Source organism: Lipotes vexillifer, unplaced genomic scaffold (genome assembly GCF_000442215.2).
Source record: "Lipotes vexillifer unplaced genomic scaffold, Lipotes_vexillifer_v1.1 scaffold462, whole genome shotgun sequence".
Classification (NCBI taxonomy): Eukaryota; Metazoa; Chordata; class Mammalia; order Artiodactyla; family Lipotidae; genus Lipotes; species Lipotes vexillifer.
The window spans coordinates 2,102,624-2,124,728 of record NW_006770402.1 but is presented as its reverse complement, the minus strand read 5'-3'; the positions used below and the strand labels follow the sequence as shown (position 1 = coordinate 2,124,728).

Below are 22,105 nucleotides of genomic sequence, written 5' to 3'. Positions count from 1 at the left end.
TGATGAGCTTCATGACAGACCTGCTCTATTATGAAAAAAGAAAAAAATAAATGTGAACAACGAAGAGTAACTAGGAATACTTGTCAAAGTGACACGGAAATAGCTGATAATATGAGCAAATATTGAACAGTTAAATTGTACTGGAATGACTTAATAACATTTAGTCATATCTCTTAAATAGTTACATTTAATTAAACCACTGGATTCAAAGTGCTTGTAACTTTTTGAGGAACAAGATGACTCTCAGTGCTTGTAACTTTTTAAGGAACAAGATGAAATCATCCAATTTAATTTTGGGAGTAAGTACTGTATGTTTTACAGAAAGATGAGGAATTGATTCAGAAACTACTCATAGTTCTGGCATGTTTCATATATTAACAGTTCTTTCTAATCCCTTCTTCTCTGGGTAATTTATGCATATGTCAAGAGGTCAACCTGGGCTGTAGCTGGTTCAATATTTTTATTATGTAAAATGAACTTTAGTATTTGTTTTTTTCCTAATAGGTCCTGTATTCCCTTCAAAGGCTCATACAGAGTGGTTTGTCGTGTGAAGGGCCTCGCTATTTGATTCCACTCCTACTACTTTGCATTTACATTACACATTGAGAAAATTATGAACAACAACTATCACTCTCTGAGGGTGGAAACTGCCATGAATCACAAAGACAAGAAGTAATTTTCTGTAATTACAAGATGACTCAGGTTAGTAGCTTTCAGCCATCACAGCAATTCACATAATATGAGCATATTCGGGAAACCTAATTAGTCCCAATTCCTTTAATTTAAAATTTATGACAATGTGATATAAGGTAAGCTGGAGTTTATTGTGTTTTATTAGAGAACAAAATGTGTTTCTAGGACTCGAGCATATTGTGGAATGATAGTTTTTATCATTCAAAAGTTTGCGGTATAATTTGTACTTGCAAATAATATGTAGGTGTTACATTTGAAGTATCATATATTAAAAGGTTTAAAAAAAACCTATGTGTTTTATAATGAAGTCTTTTTATAATGTAAGTAAAGTCTTTGAACTGTCCAGACCATTTTGTATTTTCACTTTAGAATTATAGTTTGAATCTATCTTTGAGATTTAAAGCAGTTCTATTCTTTTTTTAAATATTGCGTCTTCTGTGGCATTTATAACAAGAGAACAGCTTACAGTTATTTATATTTGTTTTTAGTTATAAAAATGTGACTATTGTGTGTCTAGGGTGTATCTCTGAAACAGGCCTCTGCAAGGGAAGGAAATAATGAAACACAAAACACAACCGGGAAAGCTCAGTCTTAGCCCTGCTTCCTGGGTGCCTCTTGACTCCTACCAGGGGACTAATGATTTATGACCGAATATCTGAGGACCAGTTTATCTGGAGTAAAGCACCGTTGTCTTGCATAGGGAGCTAAGGAAACAGCTCACTGATTCATTAGTTCTACAGTTAATTATTGAGTGAAGGCACTATGATATATATAAAAGAAAGATCAAATTTCAGTTCTGCCCTCCAGGAGCTTCTAATCTAGTTGGGAACATATACAAAGTTGAGAGTTCAAGATAGTATCAGGAGAAATGCTCTAAGAGTGATAGTGATAATAAATATGCAGTATATAGAAATACAGAGAGAAATTATGATTTTTATAGATAGCTATCCATAAAGTCTTTATGGAGGAGAAAGAGGCTGAGCTATACTTTGAAGGTAAGATTTTGGAAGGGAAGCATTTCAGATGAGAAAGAACAGCCTGCTGGCTTCAGCAAAGACCTGAACGACGAGCTATAAACAAGCCCCACTCAGGGAAAGGTGAGTAGAGGTCTTTGGGTAGAGCTGAGAATTTGAGCTGTGGCAGTTATAGGACGTGGCTGGAAAGCTAGACTGGGACCAGGTCATGGAGGTTTTTGAATGCCAGACGGAGGAGTGAAAGCTTCATCTCATAGAGGTCTCCTGAAGGGTTTTCAACAGAGAGGGGAGATTATCAAATGCACATTATAGGAAAATTATCCAGCATCGGCATGAACTAGAGATTCTAAACTGCTTTTCCTGGGTTCATGGAGGGGAATTACAAGTTACAGCCATCAGGCTAAGAATAGCACATATGCAACGTGGTCTTTGCAGTTGCCTTTTACTATAGGAGTGTATGGTGTCTCCACCAAGTGAATAGTGATTGAAAAGGAGTATTGCAACCTCCCAGCATTATGGATATATTAGAGGTGACAGGTGTGAGAAGTGGGAGGAAGGCAAGGGGGAAAGAGAGACCGACTAGAAAGCTGTAAGAACAGCTCAGATACTAGGTTGTGGCAGCACAGAAAAGAAAGACGGAGAGGTGGCAAAGATGGCAGCACTATGACAACAGCTCTGATCTTCTCTTGGTCTAGCATTGGTTCCAACAGGACATTGCGTCCCACTATGTTCTGTTGCCAGAGGACTCTAACAAGAGTCCTTTCATCTATGTGTGGCAAGTCCTCTTGGGACTCTGGTGGCCACAGCGCATCTCTTCCACTGTGACACCCCCTGACGTCCATGTCGTGATCGTGAAGATGCATTTAAGTCTGAAATAAAGTGCTTTGCCTGCAAACATCAAAACAAACGAGGAGGGATTTGTTGGGAGTATACTAAGTAGCTGATAGAACAGAAGAGCTGCAAACCAAACCTCAGGAAACGTAAGACTTAGGAGAAACTGGAGGATATTTCCTTTAGTGATCTGACTTCAACTACCTCTTGTCAGTTTCCCAGGGGAGAGAGAATGATTGTCCTAGATTAGGTCATGTGTCCACCCCTGTCCTATGTGACTGGCAGGCTCCAGCATCACTCCAAGTCCAAAGAGAGGTGCAGTTCCTCAAAGGAAGAGTGGGTAAGCAGAAAATTTTTAAAGTATTTAATCTCTGAAATGTCTGGGATTGTAAATAATGGTCATAAATGCTTGGGCTCAGGCTTGGGGAGAGATTAAGTATTCCCTCGAATCTTAGATCTCCAAAATTATTTTTCACTACTACCTTTGACGGATTCTCTTCTTTTTCAAACGAATGTCTTACTGTTAAATACACACACACACACACACACACACGTTGACAGAAACCGCTTCCAGCAATACCTTGATGCCTTCACACTTTCAGGCCCACAGATATTAGTGTCCTTTCTCCCTGCCTCTCTCCTTTCCTTCCTTGGCTCACAATCTTAAGTTTAAAAAAGTGGGATATAGAACCGTATTCTGTTTTCTCCCATCTACAGTAAAAAGTATTAGTATTTATAAAGAAAAAACAGGACAAACTCACATAGTAACAAGTTATCTTCTAACAGAATATGATTGATAGTTTTTACTTTTTCATTATCTAGATAGATAATCAACATCCTTTATGATGAGCTGTTTGTTCCCTTATTTTTGGCTTAAAACATGCACACTGTCCATCCACAAAGAGGAGTCACTCAGGGACCTGGGCTGTTGCTTCCAGGATCGCAGGGACACACACTGGCTCGTAGAGCTTCTGCCCAGAAGTGATTCACATCTTTTCTGATCACATGTAATGGTCAAAGCAAGTCCCATGGCTTTGCCTGAATCAAGCTGGGTAGACAAGTGTTATCCTAGTTACATGCCCAGAACAGGAAAACCAAACATCTGTGACCTGTTACTGACCACCCTGTTGCTAGAAGCAAGAATGCTGACGTTTCTCTCTTTGCTCCTCTCTCCATGGAAAACACACCAAGCCACTGACCTCTCCTATTAACTTCCTATCACGTTCTCTCCTCTTTTCTGCTTTCCAAGGAACCACTTTCCATTGCACTTAAAGTCCAAAATAGTTTTTCAAGCTTTTGGTGCATTACGTTCTATGACTTCTCTGTCCTTTTCAAATTACTTTCTCTTCTTTCATGACTCACCAACAAGGCATCAGCTCCAAGGCCTGGAATTTGTCAGCACACAGATTAAGAAGCCTGGCTAAACCAAACCCTACCTGCCTAGCTCCAGCTTGAACCCTATGTTACTACTTTAGTACTAGTCTTACTAGCTTAGTCATATTACCGGATTCACAAGGAATTTGCATATGTGTATACTGCAGGAAATTTAAATCCACAGACTGTTGAAAATGTCATATTAGATGGCCCCAACTCTACAAATCAATTTCATGGTCAGCTATATATTCTGCAGAATATAATCTTAAGTGTAAAATAAACAAAATGGATTTATATTGTTCACACACTTTATAATAGCTCTTTGAGGTTACTGTTTATAGTAGAAGGAGGGCAACTTGGGGGAAAGACTTAGAGAAAGGTCTCCATGGGGTGCTGTTTCAGATACTACAGATTCTGAGCTTGTAGTTGGATCCAGATGGAGGGGAATCAAGTTTATGTTGATTGCCACTTAACACTGGCAAGTGCAATAAAATATTAAAATTTATTTGTTTTACGGTTCTCAAGACTGTATTGCCTGATTGATTCCTTGAGGGGGGGAAAGTTTTAAACAGACTTAAGTCTACTGAGATTTTGATTAAAGAGAAAAGCGCTCAGTGTTTGGGTTTTTCTCATGTGTAGGCAGTTGTAGCCAGCCATATGTTTACTTTGTAAATTCTAGTTGAGGGTGCAATACAAGCTGTTTCAATTTGGGTGGAAGTTTTGTCAGACATCACAAATGAGATTTGTACTCTGTCAGGAGTTTGCCAGATTTTTTGCAGGGACTGTGGGCAGGTCCATGGTAATTAGGGATAACCTACTGCTAGTTTGTTTTAAGAGTAAATCCTGAAAAGCTCTTCCTCACAGTTGAGGGAATGATGGAATTAGAATATTATCATTTGGTGATAGTATTACTCAGCCATAAAAAAAGAAAGAAATTCTGCCATTTGCAGCAACATGGACGGGCCTAGAGAATATTATGCTTAGTGACATAAGTCAGAAAGAGAAAGATAAACACCGTATGATTTCACTTACATGTGGAATCTAAAAAATAAAACAAATGAATGGATGTAACAAAACAGAAACAGACTCACAGATATAGAGAGCAAACTAGTGGTTACCAGTGGGGGGAAGGGGAGGGGCAAAAGAGGGTTATGGAATTAAGAGATATAAGCTACTACGTATAAAATAGATAAGCGACAAGTTTACATTGTACAGCACAGGGAAATACAGTCATTACTTTGTAATAACTTTAAATGGAGTATAATTTATAAAAAATATTGAATCACTATGTTGTACATCTGAAGCTAATACAATATTTTAAATCAACTATACTTCGGTTAGAAAGAGGCATCAATGGATTGGATGCTAAAAGTGGTGAGTGAGATGATGAGAAATAGGATATTTACATGGTCTCAAAGTATCTCTCATATTTTTTTTTTCTCATATTTCTTAAATAGAAAGCCAGGGAGGGGTGGCGGAGGGGTAGGCACTTTACAGTGGAGTAACTAATCAGATGCCATCTTACCCAAGTGCTTCCTACTTCCTAGACTGGGAGTAGTGAGGGGGTGGGCGTATGGACGGAACACAGAGGCTGTGCAAGGACAATACCGTCTCTTATCATACTCCCATCTACAAGCTTGTGGGCGTAGGGTCCCCTGTCTTCCCACACTCCCCAGGTTACTCTCTTGTACCAAAGCCAATGTTACCCTCTGTACTCAGAGTCCATTCTGGTTGGTTGTTTGTTCATTTTTTGAAGGTCTGCTGTGTGCTAACTACTGAGGATTCAGCGTTAAGTAAGATAAGTCCTCGTTACCTAGGATCTTCCAGTCAGTGCTAGAGAAAAATATCTAACGGACTGTTACAGCCCTTCGTAATCTGTAGAGGATGCATGGGATGCAACAGGAGTACAAGGGGCTGGACTGAGCTAGCTGGTATGCACGAGTAGGGTCAAATGGGTTCTTCAGAGATTAAAAATACTTTCGTATTGATTGGTAAAAAGCCACATTCTGAGCCCTTCCCTGGGATACTACTCCTCACTCACATGCCACAATAATTAAAAGATCAAACCCCAAATAAGCAGAGGCCTCTAAGAGCTGCTCTTGTACTTTGCCCACTCCTTTCTGATTGCCCTTATCCTGCATAGAAGTCAGGGAAGTCTTCCTGGAGGAGGCGATGCCTATGCCAAGGATGAACAGGAGTTCGCCTGGTAACGCACAGCACCCATCCAGCCCCTGGATGACATGGGCTGTGTCATGCCTGAGAAGCCACGATCACTGAGTATTACAGGTGCATCTGATGCTGGGGAAGGGCGGTGAGAAATGGCTTCAAGAGGAAAATGGAGGCCGGATCAAAAAGAGCCTTGTATGCCCCCTGAAATACCTGAACTTGATCAGACAAGCTATAAAATGCCTTTGAAGAAGTCTAAGATAGGAAGCAACACAGTAAGACTTATGTTGTAGAAAAACAATTGTGGCATAATTGAAGGAAAGGGATTGAAGGGCAAACAAACAAACAAAAAAACTGTTTACAGCCTGTTGAAGCAATTCAGGCAAGAAATGAGGACCTTTCCTAAAACAGAATCAGTAGGATATAGAGAAATGGTTGGAATCCAAAAACTTAAAAAGGTAGAATCAATCGGGCTTTGTGATTGGATTGGAGTGCTGAGCGACGTGCTATGAAATTTTTAAATCTATTTAGCATCCGATAGAATGATTTTATCCAAAGTGAACCTTTCTCTGAAAGAATTGATCTTTCAAAGAAACATACTATAATTAGCTCATTCCCAAATGACTGTTTTCTGAAGATGTGCAGGTAAGAAGGATGCATTTGCTAGCCTTTTGACTACTCTGGTGAGGTTCCAATGAAGGCTGTGTTTTTCGCAGCTTGTAAGAAAGTATAAAAACAGGGACTTCCCTGGTGGTGCATTGGTTAAGGCTCCGTGCTTCCAGTGCAGGGGGTGTGGTTCTGATCCCTGGTCAGGGAACTAAGATCCCACATGCCGCGTGGCATGGCCAGAAAAAAAAAAGTATACAAGCAACACAATCTTGGCAGTTGTAAGTTCCCAATTTTAGGAAATCTGCATCCCCATCAGCCATCTCTGGTGCCTACTCTGAACTGCATTCCTTGGCGTGGCCCTGTTTTCCCCAGGATGGATCATGCAGCTGCCCAGCTGGAGAAGCAGCACGTGCACGATGTGTATGAGAACACCGCTCCTTACTTCAGCGACTTGCAGAGCAAAGCCTGGCCTCGTGTCCGCCAGTTCCTCCAGGACCAGAAGCCTGGCAGCCTCATCGCTGACATAGGTAACCCGGGGCGGTGCCACGTAATCTGAAATATATTCCATCATGCCTTTCCTTTTCAGATTCATTTTTCATTTCTGTTCTAACCAGAAGTCTGAAATTGTGTCCCTGGCATGTCAGCACCTGGAGTATTCACTTTATAGCAGAAATTCATATAGTCAAGCCAGAAAGTAGAAAAGCCCCTCAAATCTACATATAGACAGTGGCAATTTTTTCAGAGCCTTCGTGCACATCCTCCCACAAAAATCAACCTGACGTTGCTTGAATAAATCAGGATTGAAATGGCCGCTTATGAAATTGACCATTTTAAATTCAGAGTGGACTTCCCTGGTGGCGCAGTGGTTAAGAATCCGCCTGCCAGTGCAGGGGACACAGGTTCGAGCCCTGGTCCGGGAAGTCCCACATGCCACGGAGCAACTAAGCCCATGCACCACAGCTACTGAGCCTGCGCGCTACAGCCCGCAAGCCACAACTACTGAGCCCACGTGCCACAAGTACTGAAGCCCGTGCGCCTAGAGCCCGTGCTCTGCAACAAGAGAAGCCACCGCGATGAGAAGCCTGCGCACCGCAACGAAGAGTAGCCCCCACTCGCCGCAACTAGAGAAAGCCCTCACGCAGCAACGAAGACCCAACACAGCCAAAAATAAATTAATTAATTTAAAAAATACTTTAAAAAACACTGAATGATTTAAAAAAATAATAAACTTAGAGACATTCACATTCGTGAATACAGTGTTTTGGTGGCTTATGATGAGTAGGTCTCACGCTTTCTACAGAAGAGCCAGAATTGTGAGATTATAGAAGGGTCCTGTAACCTCTTATGAATCTCATGGATCCTTTCCCTTAACTATTCCTTAGGAGTCTTATTATTAGAGCATATCTTTAATTAGATCATATCTTCATAATCAAGCAAATAATGATTTGCTTGGAGGACTTTGGCTCAGTATCTTTTGGAATCTAGAAGTGGTAAATCACAGCCCAGGAGATCTAAGATTAAGTTTTAAGACATGGTAGGATTCCTATTTGAAGCATGCCCACTTAAAACTGCTTTCTAGCAATTACATGCATACGGCACCGTAAGAATCGTAAGTCTACAGTTACAAGTTCCGTCTAATTTGACATTCACTCTAAATTTTGGTAAGAGAAACAGATGTGCCCAGGGCTTTTGGCTTGTTAAAGATGGTGCGAGTGGTGAAGAATTTGGGGAAGGGGTACATGTCACGTAGAAGTGGAGAGTCTTTAAAAACATCTCTATCATGTCAACTTAAAAAAAAATCTGGTTTCATAAAATGCAGTGAGTTTGGAACTCTTACCACTCATAATATAAGCAAAGTACCAGAATCTTAAATCAATTGGGAGGAAAACGTTTGGGGACAACAGAATATATATGCTACTTTCTCATACCTTACACCAAAAATTCCAAATGGAGCAAAGATTTAAGTATAAGAAAATGAATTCATTAAAGGACTAGATGATGACTATATAATTAAAAAAATTCTCCAAAGCAAAAGGCCTCTCAATGTATGACACAAAAAAAGGGAGAAGTCATAAAATAAAATACAGTTGATTGTCATTATCCACAGTAGTTAGGTTCTATAAAGTTTCCGTGAACCCTGAATTAGTGAATACTGAGTTATTGCCCTAGGGGAAATACTGGATTAGGTTCCTAGGAACCTGTGGTCACAATATTTTTGTCAATTGATCAATACCTAACCTTGTTTCATGTGTGTTTCTGTTTAAAGCTATACACGCATGCACTGCCAGTACAGACTTGGGCACTGCAAATAAATTTTAGCAACTAGGTGAAGAGGCAGATACAGCGTCTGTGAGTAATGAGGATTAATTGCATTGGTATTTTTGACAACATAAAATTTAAAAGGTTCTACAAGGCAAATTTCTAGACAAATATATAAATGAAGTAAAAAACCAAAAACAAACTAGGTAAAAATATCTGCAATATATCTGATAGAAAAATAGACAATTTTCTTACTCCGTGGAGCCTTCTTCAACGTCAGTATGAAAAAGACCAACAACCCCCCTGCAAAATGACGAAACCATATGAACAAACAGTTCAAAAATGGGGGGAATACAAATTGCCTAAAATTTTTTTTTTTTTTTTTTTTGTGGTACGCGGGCCTCTCACTGTTGTGGCCTCTCCCGTGGCGGAGCACAGGCTCCGGACGCGCCGGCTCAGCGGCCATGGCTCAAGGGCCCAGCCGCTCCGTGGCATGTGGGACCTTCCCGGACCGGGGCACGAACCCATGTCCCCTGCATCGGCAGGCGGACTCTCGACCACTGCGCCACCAGGGGAGCCCCTAAAATATTTTTGATAGGTAATCCATTTAAATGGCTTAACAACAACAAAAATGTACAGTGAAAAATATTCTCTCATCCCAGTCTTCCAGCACCAAGTAACCCACATCAGAGGCACCATGCTCTTAGCTTCTTGTATAATCTTCTTGAGGTATTTCACATAAATATAAGCATATTTGTGCATATAAGTGTGTGCATGGGTGGATTTCCCTTTCTCAATTACACAAATTAGTATGTTATACAAACTGCTATACACCTAACTCGTTTCTTTTAATATATTGAGATCACTCCATGTTTGTTCTCATAGAGCTGCTAACTATTAAAAGCTGCATAGCCTTCTATTCTGATAACACCATACCAACAGATATGTATGTTGTTTGCTACATTTTGCTACTACAAATTATGGCACAAATAAAATTCTTTAAGTACTGCTGTGCAAATCAATAAATATATCTAGTAAATGTTATTTTACCCATTTCTATCTTTTGATTTTTGTACTATTTACACTTTTTACCACTCAATAAGTAAATAAGAATATTTTGATTATACAGTGAAAGACAAGTTTTAAAATAAAATTGAAATTAAGAAGAAATCAATGAAAAGGAGAGAAAGAAGCCCAAAGGGAGTAGTAGAAAAAAAAGGAAGTAGAACAATATGACTATCTCCAAAAGGAAATATTTTTTCTTTCTAGGTTTTCCACTTAGGTGAAATCATCAACAGTTTAATTTGACTGGTTATTAGATTAGCAATTTATAATTAATGACTAATAAAACTGCATAGGTAAAAAACATGCAGAGGTAATCGGGTTCCAGTTGCCCATACAGGAATTATCTAGCTGCTTTGCTATTTTAGTGGTGCGATTTTTTTATTGGCTAAATTTTATTAAGCACATCAGCCCACTCCCAGCTGATCTGCTGAGGTGTGTGATAATGGCTCCTGATGTAACCTAACTCTTCAGGGCAGGTATCAGGAATGAAGTGAGCAGGAACTGTAGTTTAAATATAAAGAGCGCTGATGATTCAAAGACAGCAGAAATGCAAAGTACCGTCAGGAAATCCTGTGATCTTTGCAATTAAGGCAATACCTTTTCCTGAAATGGGTTAGTAATTTAAGGCCATTAGAAGATGGTGCATGCCAGGGATAAACTGGGAGTTTGGAACTGACATATACACATTACTATATATAAAATAGATAAATAATAAGGCCCTGCTATATAGCACAGAGAACTCTACTCAATACTCTGTAATGGCCCATATGGGAAAAGAATCTAAGAAAAAAAGAGTGGATATATGTATATGTATAACTAACTCACTTTGCTGTGCAGCAGAAAGTAACACAACACTGTAAATCAACTATACTCCAAAATTTTTTTATTTTAATAAAATAAAATGGGCTTCCCTGGTGGCGCAGTGGTTGAGAGTCCGCCTGCCAATGTGGGGGACACGGGTTCGTGCCCGGGTCCGGGAAGATCCCACATGCCGCGGAGCGGCTGGGCTTGTGAGCCATGGCCGCTGAGCCTGTGCGTCCGGAACCTGTGCTCCGCGACGGCAGAGGCCACAGCAGTGAGAGGCCCGCGTACCGCAAAAAAATAAAAAAATAAAAATAAAATAAAAAAATAAAATAAAAAAATAAATAAAACTGAACCACATTTGGTTAACCAAACCATTTTATTATAACCTTATCCCTATATATATAAAACCCATATTTCTCTCAATTCAAGAAAGTATTAAACTAATCAATTATGAATAAAAATGGACTGTAACATTTAAAAAAAAAGATGATACATGGAAGGTGTTCTGTGGTTTGAGGGCTTTACTTGGATTAGTTTAGGAAGCAGAATAAAGACTAGAACTAGATTCTTTTTTGAGCAAGGTGACCTTTTTACGTGACATCAGAGACAACTATCCTAATAGTATTGAAATTTTTCTTTTTGTATACATAACTAAAATTAATTTTTCAATAATTAAAATTCTTTTTGCCTTTTAACTCTCAATTATTTATTCCCACATTCTATGGTCAGACTTCATTTGCTAAGTTATTCTCTAATTACCATTCCTTCTCTGAGTCAATAAACATTTAGAGCTCCTACTAAATGGCAGGCACCAGGCCTGCAGAATAAAACATATTGCCTCATCTCTGACTTCAAAAGATGTACATAAAAGGAGAAATAAATAGGCTATATTCTTCCTTTTCCCATAGAAAAAGAGAATTCTCTTTCAGATAAAGGTCTTAGCAAAAAACTCTTAATTTATAAAATGTAGTTCTTTCTGCAAACTTCAGAGGGAACATTCAGATTAATTATTTCTAGCAAATACTCGCCCACCATGGGCCAAAATATCTTGTTGAATTGAGGCAATTATCTGTTTTCTTCCTTAGTTGTAGTGAGGTGCAGAATACAAAATAGAGGGGAACAGAAGCATGCAGACACTTGCTATTGTATCTCTGCAGTACTACAGAAGGTAATCATTTAATGAGATTTTGTAAAGGAGCATGACTGTTGTGTACAGGAGCTGCAGTATCAAAAATGTTCTGATTTACTTCTTGCATGTTTAAGATAATGAGGTGACTAGGCTTGGCAGTATTCTTGATTTCCTCATTAGGATAAAATCTCCCCTCTCTAGCATCTCGGTGTCTGCACTTAGAAAATGGATAATTGCATCATATTCAGGAGTTCCATTACTATCCTTAAAAATGAATGCCACTAGAAATGAATACAGGGGACTTCCCTGGCAGTCCAGTGTTTAGGACTCGGTGCTTTCACTGCCGTGGCCCCGGGTTCAGTCCCTAGTCGGGGAACTAAGATCCCACAAGCCTCGCGGCATGGCTGCAAATTAAAAAAAAAGAGAGAAACAAATACAGGATATCAAAGGGAACAGGGGCACTGGAAACATTTCAGGAGATGATGAGATCTGAAAAGACCTCAGTTTCCTCATTGTTACCAGATGCTCTCTGAACATGTCCCTCTAGCTCCAGTGTTCTATGAACCCGTTTTTATTAGTATCTTTGAAGTAATTTTCCCTTTCATTTCTCTAAATGCATCCCCTGGGCCAGTTCAGAACAGCAAAAAAATTTACAAGATTATTTTTCTTAAAATATGAGCATCGTCTTTGAAATGTTCGGGATTTCAATTTTAAAATACTCTGTGAATTATATTTTCCCCATGATTGCCCTCAAATATTGGATCCTTTTTTGCAAAAGCATTCTTAGGAACAGTGGCTATGAGATCTAAAATATTTCCAAGACCTCAATCATTTACATTGAAATAATGAAGCTGGAAATCTTATTTTTTATTCACAAGCTCTCCACTGTCTCAGCTGGCATCAATGAATCTTAATTATGCCTTTAGTGTCTCATAATTTTGAATAGCACCTATTAAGGAGGACTTATCAAAGAGTGTTGAGATGTATTTCAAAAGCAGCAAACTAATCATCTTTGAATAGTGGTAGATATTTTTCAGGCAAAAAAATTTAGAGCTAATGCCAGCAGGTAGGGATATCAACTCTAATGACATCTTTAAATATTTCTGAAAAAAGAAATAGATGACATGTCTATGCTAGAATAAAATACTAGGTACTAGATCACAGAAGGCTTTGTTTCAAGATGATTATTCCTTTATGTTACTACCTTCTTCACCATAATATCTGTGAGATCTGACTGATCTAAATCTTTGGTCTGTGTAAATCTTGAATTACTTGGGTCTCTACCACCAGAAAGTGAATGTCAAAAATGGTCTATTTACGGGACTTCCCTGGTGGTCCGGTGGTTAAGACTCCGAGCTCCCAATGCAGGGGGCCTGGGTTCAATCCCTGGTCAGGGAACTAGATCCTGCATGCTGCAACTAAAGATCCCGTGTGCCACAACTAAGACCCGGTGCAGCCAAATAAACAAATAGATATATTTTTTAAAAATGGTCTATTGAAGAAAAAATAGTTCTTTGACAGAGTTGTATTCAGAGTTAATAGAGATCATTTAAAACCTAGCACTGATACCAGATTGGATAAAAAGATGCTGAAATCCTTTTTTCATTCAAATTCAAATTTTAAATTTTTGAAAGGCCTGTTTTATTGTGTAAGTTATTTTATCTATACCCATTGAAAAGTTGTTGACAGTAGTCTGTTTTATATAGCCAGCAAGTGATGAAGGTTTGGCAAGATAACACAAGAATAAATGCCCAGAACATGCAGACCTAAACATAATGAAATACGTATGTGAAGGTAACTTTTGTAAAGAGACTGGACCTTGTCACTAGGATCCTAGGGAACTATTATTCTCTGCTGGAGGCCAGCTGACATTTCTTTTTTTTTTTTTTTTTTTTTTTTTTTTTGCGGTACGCGGGCTTCTCACTGCTGTGGCCTCTCCCGTTGCGGAGCACAGGCTCCGGACACGCTGGCCCAGTGGCCATGGCTCACGGGCCCAGCCGCTCCGTGGCATGTGGGATCTTCCCGGACTGGGGCACGACCCCGTGTCCCCTGCATCGGCAGGCGGACTCTCAACCACTGCGCCACCAGGGAAGCCCCAGCTGACATTTCTTGATTGTGCTATCCTGTTAAGAAAGCCCTATGGACATGACCTTATTAAATATACAATAAATAATATTTCTTTTTCCCATTTTCATTTCCTCTTATCTCCTATATAAAAACATGTATGTGCTCTCTGAAGGCTTTTCTTTTTGTTTTTGTGTGTACCTTCAATCCATGTTGTGTTCTGTCTTGGTTAGTTAATACAGGCAGACCTCATTTTATTGCACTTCCCAGATTCTGTATTGTGTTTTGTACCAACTAAAGGTTTGTGGCAACCCTGCACTGAGCCAGTCTATTGGTGCTAGTTTTCCAACATCATTTGCTCACTTCGTGTGTCTCTGTGTCACATTTTGGTAATTCTCAAAACCCTCCACCAGCAAAAACATTATGACTTGCTCAAGGCTCAGATGATGGTTAACATTTTTTAGCAAAATACACTGTTTTAAAATTAAGGTATGTACATTGTTTTTGTAGACATAATGCCGTTGGACACTGAACAGACCACAGTATAGTGTAAATGTAACTTTTAAATGCACTGAGAAGCCAAAAGAGTCATGTGACTCGCTTCATTGTGACATTCGCTTTATTGCAATGGTCTGGAATGGAGCCCGCAGCATCTCCGAGGTTTGCCTGTATCAAGTTATTTCTATTCCCTGTGATAAGACAAAGTAACCGACAATGTTCCACTTTCCATTAAGGATAGAGTGTAACACAGGTTTTTCTCTTACAGGTTGTGGAACTGGAAAGTATCTTAAAGTGAACAGCCAGGTACATACCCTGGGCTGTGACTACTGTGCACCATTGGTAGAGATTGCCCGGAGTAGAGGATGTGAAGTCATGGTATGTGACAACCTTAATCTCCCCTTTAGGGATCAGGGCTTCGACGCCATCATCTCCATAGGAGGTAAGGCAGCCCCATCACACATTCACTCTTCACCATGAGAATAACGTTACCTGGTTGAGGCTGCTCTCACAACTCAACATCCATTCTTTGTAGAAAGATCTATGTAATTCATTTTATCTAATTTTTAAAAATATTGCAACTGAACTATTTAACTAAGTTCAAATGTCCTTATGGTGGTATATATGATTGTTTTTACTAGTTCAGCCCTCAAACTGTTGTTTTCTTCTTTTTGATGACTCATTCCAATTTCTTTCACTCACGAGTAAGAAAGTATTGGAGGAATTGTACTCATTGAAAATAGTACTTTGTTCTATTGAAATGAAGCCAGATTCTTTCAACGTGACGTAGATCTTTAGAAGTCATATTACTTTTTCCAGGCCACAGGTGTGCCCTTTATTAGCAGAATATTGTAGGACTAAGGCACTGAATGTCACTGGAAGGATGTGTCACCAACCTGCCACTCACTGTTCAAAAGTCGCTGGGGAAGATGGTCCCACCTGGTCCCAGATTGCATTGTTTTCATAGTGCCACTCTGCTCTCTTACTGCCAGAGATTGTTCATAAATCTAGGGAATACATTCCTCATATTCTCCCAAAAAGTGTGCCCATAAGATATACATGCCAAAAATGAAAAGAAACAGCAAAAATCCATGCTTGAAATATACACAGGTAAGGGTCATTTTACTCAATACATATAGTCCTGAAACTTAGTGTGTTAGTCATGTTTAAGTATGCTGGGGAATCATGTTATTTAAGGAAATCTTGTGGCAAATCCTTTCCCAAAGCGAAAACTCTTTTGCAGGGAAAATTATTTCCTCCAACACACTTTTAAAAAATTAATGTATTTGAATATAACAAGCTTTATCAAAGCAAGGTGACTCTATATAAAACTGACTGCAGATAAACATATGGAATAAGACGGTTTGCTCCATCCTGGACTAGATGAGAAATCGGTATTTCCACCATTAGCTGGGGCCTGTATCTTTGCATAGGGAGGGGATGCTGGCTTGGATGCCATAACCTTGGAACTAGTTAGGACTGGCAGGAGGTGGTTGCCATGGAAACCTGCTCTTTGACAGCCCTACTTCTTTGCGTTTGAAACTGTTAAGTCCATTTGGTTTTAAGCATTAAGAGAATGGATTCTTGTTGAACCAAGCAACACTACACAATGCTCTGAATCTTTAGTAGGAAGAATTTTTGGTTTGGTCATGCCACATAAAGAGCCAGAAATTGGAGGAGGTCAGAGAAGTGTATTTTTTTGCTCTTCTATTGTTTACTTTAGTTGTAGAGTCTATACAGCTGGCTACCTACAAAGAGGCTGTGCTGTTGAACCACTGTTGCAGGCGTGGGGTTACTGACTAACTTTCTTACTTTGGAGAAATGCTCCATGTTGTACATGATTAAGTCCTTCTTTTCTTTCAGTTTAAGTCTCCTGCTCACAGAGGAAATGGAGCACACCTGGTTGCCATCTTCCAATGAAAAATGCTTCCTTAGGTGGAAACCCAGCATGTGTTTTTATGAACTGTAACTATAAATTAACGTGGTGCAGTCAATTTCCAATTAGATTTTACATTTAGAACTATATTATGAGAACTTTCAATAAACCATCTCTCCTATGTCCATATATATTTACTCCCCTATTTAGAATTCTGTATGTTGGCATTTCTTGCTTAACATAAAGAAATATTGTTTTAAATATATAGTTTTCCATGTCACTTAATAATGAGACGGTAAGCATCATACCTAATTATACATTCCTTATGTTTTACTCACAGATTACAAAAAGAAATAGTCTTTCTGCTTACTTTTAGAATAGTATGACATGTGTCTGGAGAGCTGATCCACTTTGTTATACAGCAGAAACTAACACACCATTGTAAAGCAATCATACTCAAATAAAGATGTTAAAAAAAAAAAAGGATAGTATGACCAAAGTTTTATAAAAATTTGTTCATCTACTGAAATAGTGTCAACCAACTATTCATGCCAGTGGTTCTCAACTTGCGGTTACACTGCCCCCCATCCTCAGGCGATGCCTGTCAATGTCTGGAGACATTTTTGGTTGTCACAACTGGGTATGTGTATGTGCTGCTGTCATCTAGTTGCTGCCTCCCCAGCTCCCACAAGAAAGAATCATCTAGCTTGTTTACAAACACCAACAATGCTGAGGTTGAAAAATTCTGCTTCATGCTAAACCCACGGATTCTGAATGCTTCCAGTTAGATGAGACAAACACCCTTGAAAAATTAAATAACAATACATCATAAAATCCCAAGATATAACAGGACTTTAAAGATGATCTTGTGTAATTTCTGATTCTGGAGTCCAGTCATTGAATTCTACCTACCCACTTGTTCAGTTCAACACCCTATCCTACAGGACACATATACTGAGTACTACTTTTGCCTTTAAATTGTGATTATGATTTTTAAACAACAGGGGACATTTTTATCCTTTAAAATTCAACACAGTTTCCTGACATTGATAAAATTCATATAAATATATGTTTAGGTCTCATTTGGGTTACATTTACAATGTTTCTTAATAGAACATGTATGCATAGGCATGTATAATACATTTCATATGTAATGAAAACTTCATTTGTAAATTTTTTCTTTTTCAAAAGCATTTGGCTTAAAATTTACTTAGTATTATATGTTAAATATAAATATAAAATACAATATGAAAGATTCAGATATTTCCTGGGTGAAATTATGGTATTAAAATGGATTATCGCATAACAAATATTTCAGGAATGAAAAATATAAAGATGTTCTTCCTTAAAAACAAAACTTCTGGGGACTTCCCTGGTGGTCCAGTGGCTAAGACTCCGCGCTCCCACTGCAGGGGCCCCAGGTTTGATCCCTGGTCAGGGAACTAGATCCCACATGCCACAACTAAAGATCCTGCATGCGGCAACTAAGACCCAGCACAGCCAAATACATAAATAAATATTAAAAAAAAAAAACCCAACAACTTCTGAAGCCAAGAATCCTGAAAATCTGATAAAAAGAAATTACTGTATTAAAATAGTCCTGGTTTAATGGCGTTTTTTGTTTAATGGCCAAAACACAAGAATACAGTCGATTCTCATTATTCACCGTGGTTATGTTCTATAATGTCCCATGAACACTGAATTAACAAATACTGAACCATCGCTCCCAGGGGAAATATAGGATTAGGTTCTTGTAAGCCTCTGGTCACAATACTTTTGTCAACTAATCAACACATCATCTTATTTTATGTGCGTTTCTGTTTAAAGATGACATTTAATTTTGAACTCATGCCAGCAGCACTATAACACCCAAAAGGAGCTCATCTAACTCACATATTTTCTCTGTAAGACACATCGCAGCGTTACAGCTTACGAACCCTAGACAGCACTTCCAGCCGGTGCTGGGGCAGGGCTGTGAGGGATCGTCAACAGAGAGACCACCAACAAAACACCAAAATGCGAAAACACACGGCACGAAACAGACTGTGAAAAGGACACTTGTTGACAGCACCAGAGCTGAGACAGGAAGGCAGAGCATCTCCTTCGCTGGACCCCAGCTGGGAACGTGTGCCTTGGGAGGCTTAACTTTTTGGCTGTTCTATGCATGTCAAGGAATGACTACAAAACTGCTGAGCGTACTGAGTTCTGAAGTCACAAGACAATTTTAGCAAGTAGGCAAATTTGCAGATACAGAATCCACAGATGACGAGGATCACCTGCATTTAGAAAACACACCCATGGAAGTTCCAGAGTGAATGAGGTGCAAGTTATGGGGGACATTAACGGCCAGGAGTAGTCATAGATGTGAACGTTAGTACTGTCCTAAGTCTTACTCAGTCCTGACTTCTCTGCCCCCTTTTAGCTCATTGACAATGACACTACTTCGAGAAGTGTAAGCTTTTAAACTGACCATTATAAAGGGCCCTTTCTTTGGGGATAGGGATTGGGGAGAACAGCCTGACACCTAGTGAAGTAAAGCAATTGGTCAAAGATCGCAAGGCTGGTCACTGGTAGATCTAGGACAAAATACACTGGTGTCCTGTTCTTTAAATGCATTTGAACCTAATACCTCTTGCACTGCTGCATGGTACAGTAAGAGAAACAAGGGTTTGTGCACTGCTGATAGGAAAGCAAACCTGATTGGGAACAATACAAAGTGTGCCTCTTGTATAATCTTCCTTTGACACCTTTAGCCATATAATCATCTCATTTTAGGCATTTACTATCTCTCTGTGGCAGGTAAACTAAAGAGATTTATTTGCCTGAAACCATTACTAACCTCTGGATTATGCTGAGGTTACAGGAGCTGTTTAATCTTCTCTGTTCCCTCACTACTCATATCTGAGCAGTAGTGTCCAGACTTTCCTGAGTGCTAATTTCCTACCTGAGATGAGTGATAGGCATATGTGTGGAAAAATAATTTGATGTTTTCTCTTGACACAGTGTGATTAAACTCTAGAAGCTGACAGACCAGTGCTTCCTATATACTGTTTGATAAAAATATGCATAATAACCCACCTAAGACTAGATACAGGCAGTCCTGCTTGACTCTCACTTTAACTTTGCAGAGACTGCAAGTAAAATGATGACCTATAAGCTGCTTTTTCTTAAGTATACACAATTTCATATTATATTAACATTATTAAAAACTATAAGGAATCATTACTACATGTCAAAATTGCATCATACTAAGTGAAGTCAGTCAAAGACAAATATGTGATATCACTTATGTGTAGAATTTTTTTAAAAAATGATACAAATGAACTTATTTACAGAACAGAAACAGACTCACAGATTTAGAGAATGTACTTCTGGTTACCAGGGCGGGGAAGGGTGGGGAGAAGGAATAGTTAGGGAGTTCGGGATCGACATGTACACGCTGCCATGTTTTAAGATAGATGACCAGCAAGGACCTATTGTGTAGCACAGGGAACTCTGCTCAAAATTCTGTAATAGATAACCTAGATGGGAAAAAAATTTGAAAAAGAATAGATACGTGTATATGTATAATCACTTTGCTGTACACTCGAAACGAACACAATATTGTTGATCAACCATACTCCAACATAAAATTATTTTGAACTTTATTTTATTTATTTTATTTATTTATTTATTTACATCTTTATTGGAGTATAATTGCTTTACAATGGTGTGTTAGCTTCTGCTGTATAACAAAGTGAATCAGCTATACATATACGTATGTTCCCATATCTCTTCCCTCTTGCGTCTCCCTCCCTCCCACCCTCCCTATCCCACCCCTCCAGGTGGTCACAAAGCACCGAGCTGATCTCCCTGTGCTATGCGGCTGCTTCCCACTAGCTATCTACCTTACGTTTGGTAGTGTATTTATGTCCAATATAAAATTTTAAAAAAGAAAGCATACCTCTCTCTTTACCATTCTTCAACCCAGAAAACAGTTGTGATATAATTCTAATAAAAATCTTTATTTAGGAAAAAAGATGCATCACTTTTATATGGAAAATACTAGTCTATAAATGTGTAGGTTTACGTGTGTATATACACACTGAGATCTAGTTTCTTCTTTTTCAGTCATACATCATTTTTCTACAAAACAAAGAAGAATCAGAGCAATAAAAGAAATGGCCAGGGTCTTAGTTCCTGGAGGCCAGCTGATGATTTATGTTTGGGCCATGGAACAAAAGAACCGGCACTTTGAGAAGCAAGACGTGCTTGTTCCATGGAACAAAGCCTTGTGCTCCCAGCCCCTCTCGGAATCCAGCCAGCCTGGGAGAAAGAAGCAGTGCGGGCATCCAGAAAGAAGCCATCCCTACCAACCTCCCTGCTCTGCGTGTCGCTGTCCCGTTTGTTTTAAGGGGCGCCGTGATTCGAGGCGGTCCCATAGTGTGGACCGTGACTCTGCTCTAGCTGGCACCTGCTGTGCGAATATTTCCAAGGAAGGCGAGGAAGAAAACGGATTCTATAACACGCTGGGGAAATCTTTTCGTTCCTGGTTTTCCTCTAGATCTTTGGATGAATCAACTCTGAGGAAGCAAATTGAAAAAATGAGACCCTTGAAAAACACAGAAAGTTGGGCCAATAGCACGATATCCACCCAGCCTTCAAGACACTCAAGTTTCGACTTAGATCATCCAGAGCCATTTTCAACAGGAGAGCAAAATTTAGATGAGGAAGTGTTTGTGGAGACTTCTCAAAAACACCTGGAATGGCTGAGAGCGCCCGCCACACACAAACACCTAAATGGAGACCATCCAAGAGGCGTGAGGAGAAATGGAGATGGGAATTTTCTGGGTAGCACCAATACCAGGGAGAATTGTACGGATGCAGGTAACTTAGAAGAGGGTACCCCTTCTGCTAGTAAAATATGGAGGAGGATTTCTGCAGCTGAGTCCAAAGATTCCAACCCAGGTGACACCATTTCTGTCGAAGAACAACAGCCCGACATTTTGGATTCTGGTGCCTTTATGCGCTATTACCACGTGTTTCGAGAAGGCGAGCTCTGTGGCCTGCTGAAGGACAGTGTGTCGGAGCTCCATATTCTGAGCTCTGGGAATGATCATGGCAACTGGTGTATCATTGCAGAGAAGAAGGAAAGCTGTGACTGATCGGATCCTTTCAGACGTCTCCTCCGAAAGATGAACCCCATTCTTCTCACTGGGTTTGTGATATGGTCCCCTGAATGGGCTTCCAATTTCGTCATCTGGTCTGTATTGAATCCATTTATATTTTGGTCTATAGAGACTATGAATTCATCATCTTTTTAGTCTATAGACAAGCACAGTGCCTGGCATCTGAAGCATCTGACAAAGAGTATTTGTGGTTAAATGTTAATATAAGAGATCTGAAGAAGCAATATAACATGAACTTCAATACAGCTGAATTACTATAACAATACATGTATACTGTTTTTCAGTATTATATAGTGATTTCAAAAGATTCTGCTTTTAAGTGTACCTTTTAAAAACATCATTTGTATATAGGAAGGGGGTAATTCCTACTTCTCTGGTTATAATTTAGATCTGTGTGCAAGATAATAGGTAAACTCGTACCACTGCACAAATGTAATTTGAACCACGTGATAAATTATTCCGTTGCCAAGGCCTTGCTTCTATTTAAAGTCTTCAGAAAGGTGAGAGACAGTGGAGAGAGACAAGAAGGGTTCTGAGAACTTTTCTAGATGATAAGCAACCTTGCTTCAAGATAAGTAAATAATAAGGTTTTTGA

The 22,105-nt window shown here is 39.3% G+C and overlaps 1 protein-coding gene across 1 annotated transcript; it reads left to right on the top strand.

The window, feature by feature from the left end:
- Positions 1 to 494: 494 nt before the first annotated feature.
- TRMT9B (tRNA methyltransferase 9B (putative)) lies at positions 495 to 21,486 on the top strand. Its single transcript, XM_007446086.1, has 4 exons — positions 495 to 702; positions 7,020 to 7,174; positions 14,735 to 14,908; positions 20,453 to 21,486. The coding sequence occupies exons 2-4, from the start codon at positions 7,021 to 7,023 to the stop codon at positions 21,484 to 21,486; spliced, it is 1,362 nt and encodes a 453-aa protein (XP_007446148.1). The 5' UTR covers positions 495 to 702; position 7,020.
- Positions 21,487 to 22,105: the final 619 nt, after the last annotated feature.

Bases quoted from the DNA above. Each gene is read 5' to 3' on its own strand.
- TRMT9B (XM_007446086.1), top strand. From the start codon at position 7,021: ATGGATCATGCAGCTGCCCAGCTGGAGAAGCAGCACGTGCACGATGTG. The intron at 7,175-14,734 runs GTAACCCGGGGC...TTTCTCTTACAG, and splicing joins CAGCCTCATCGCTGACATAG to GTTGTGGAACTGGAAAGTAT. The intron at 14,909-20,452 runs GTAAGGCAGCCC...CTTCTTTTTCAG, and splicing joins CGCCATCATCTCCATAGGAG to TCATACATCATTTTTCTACA.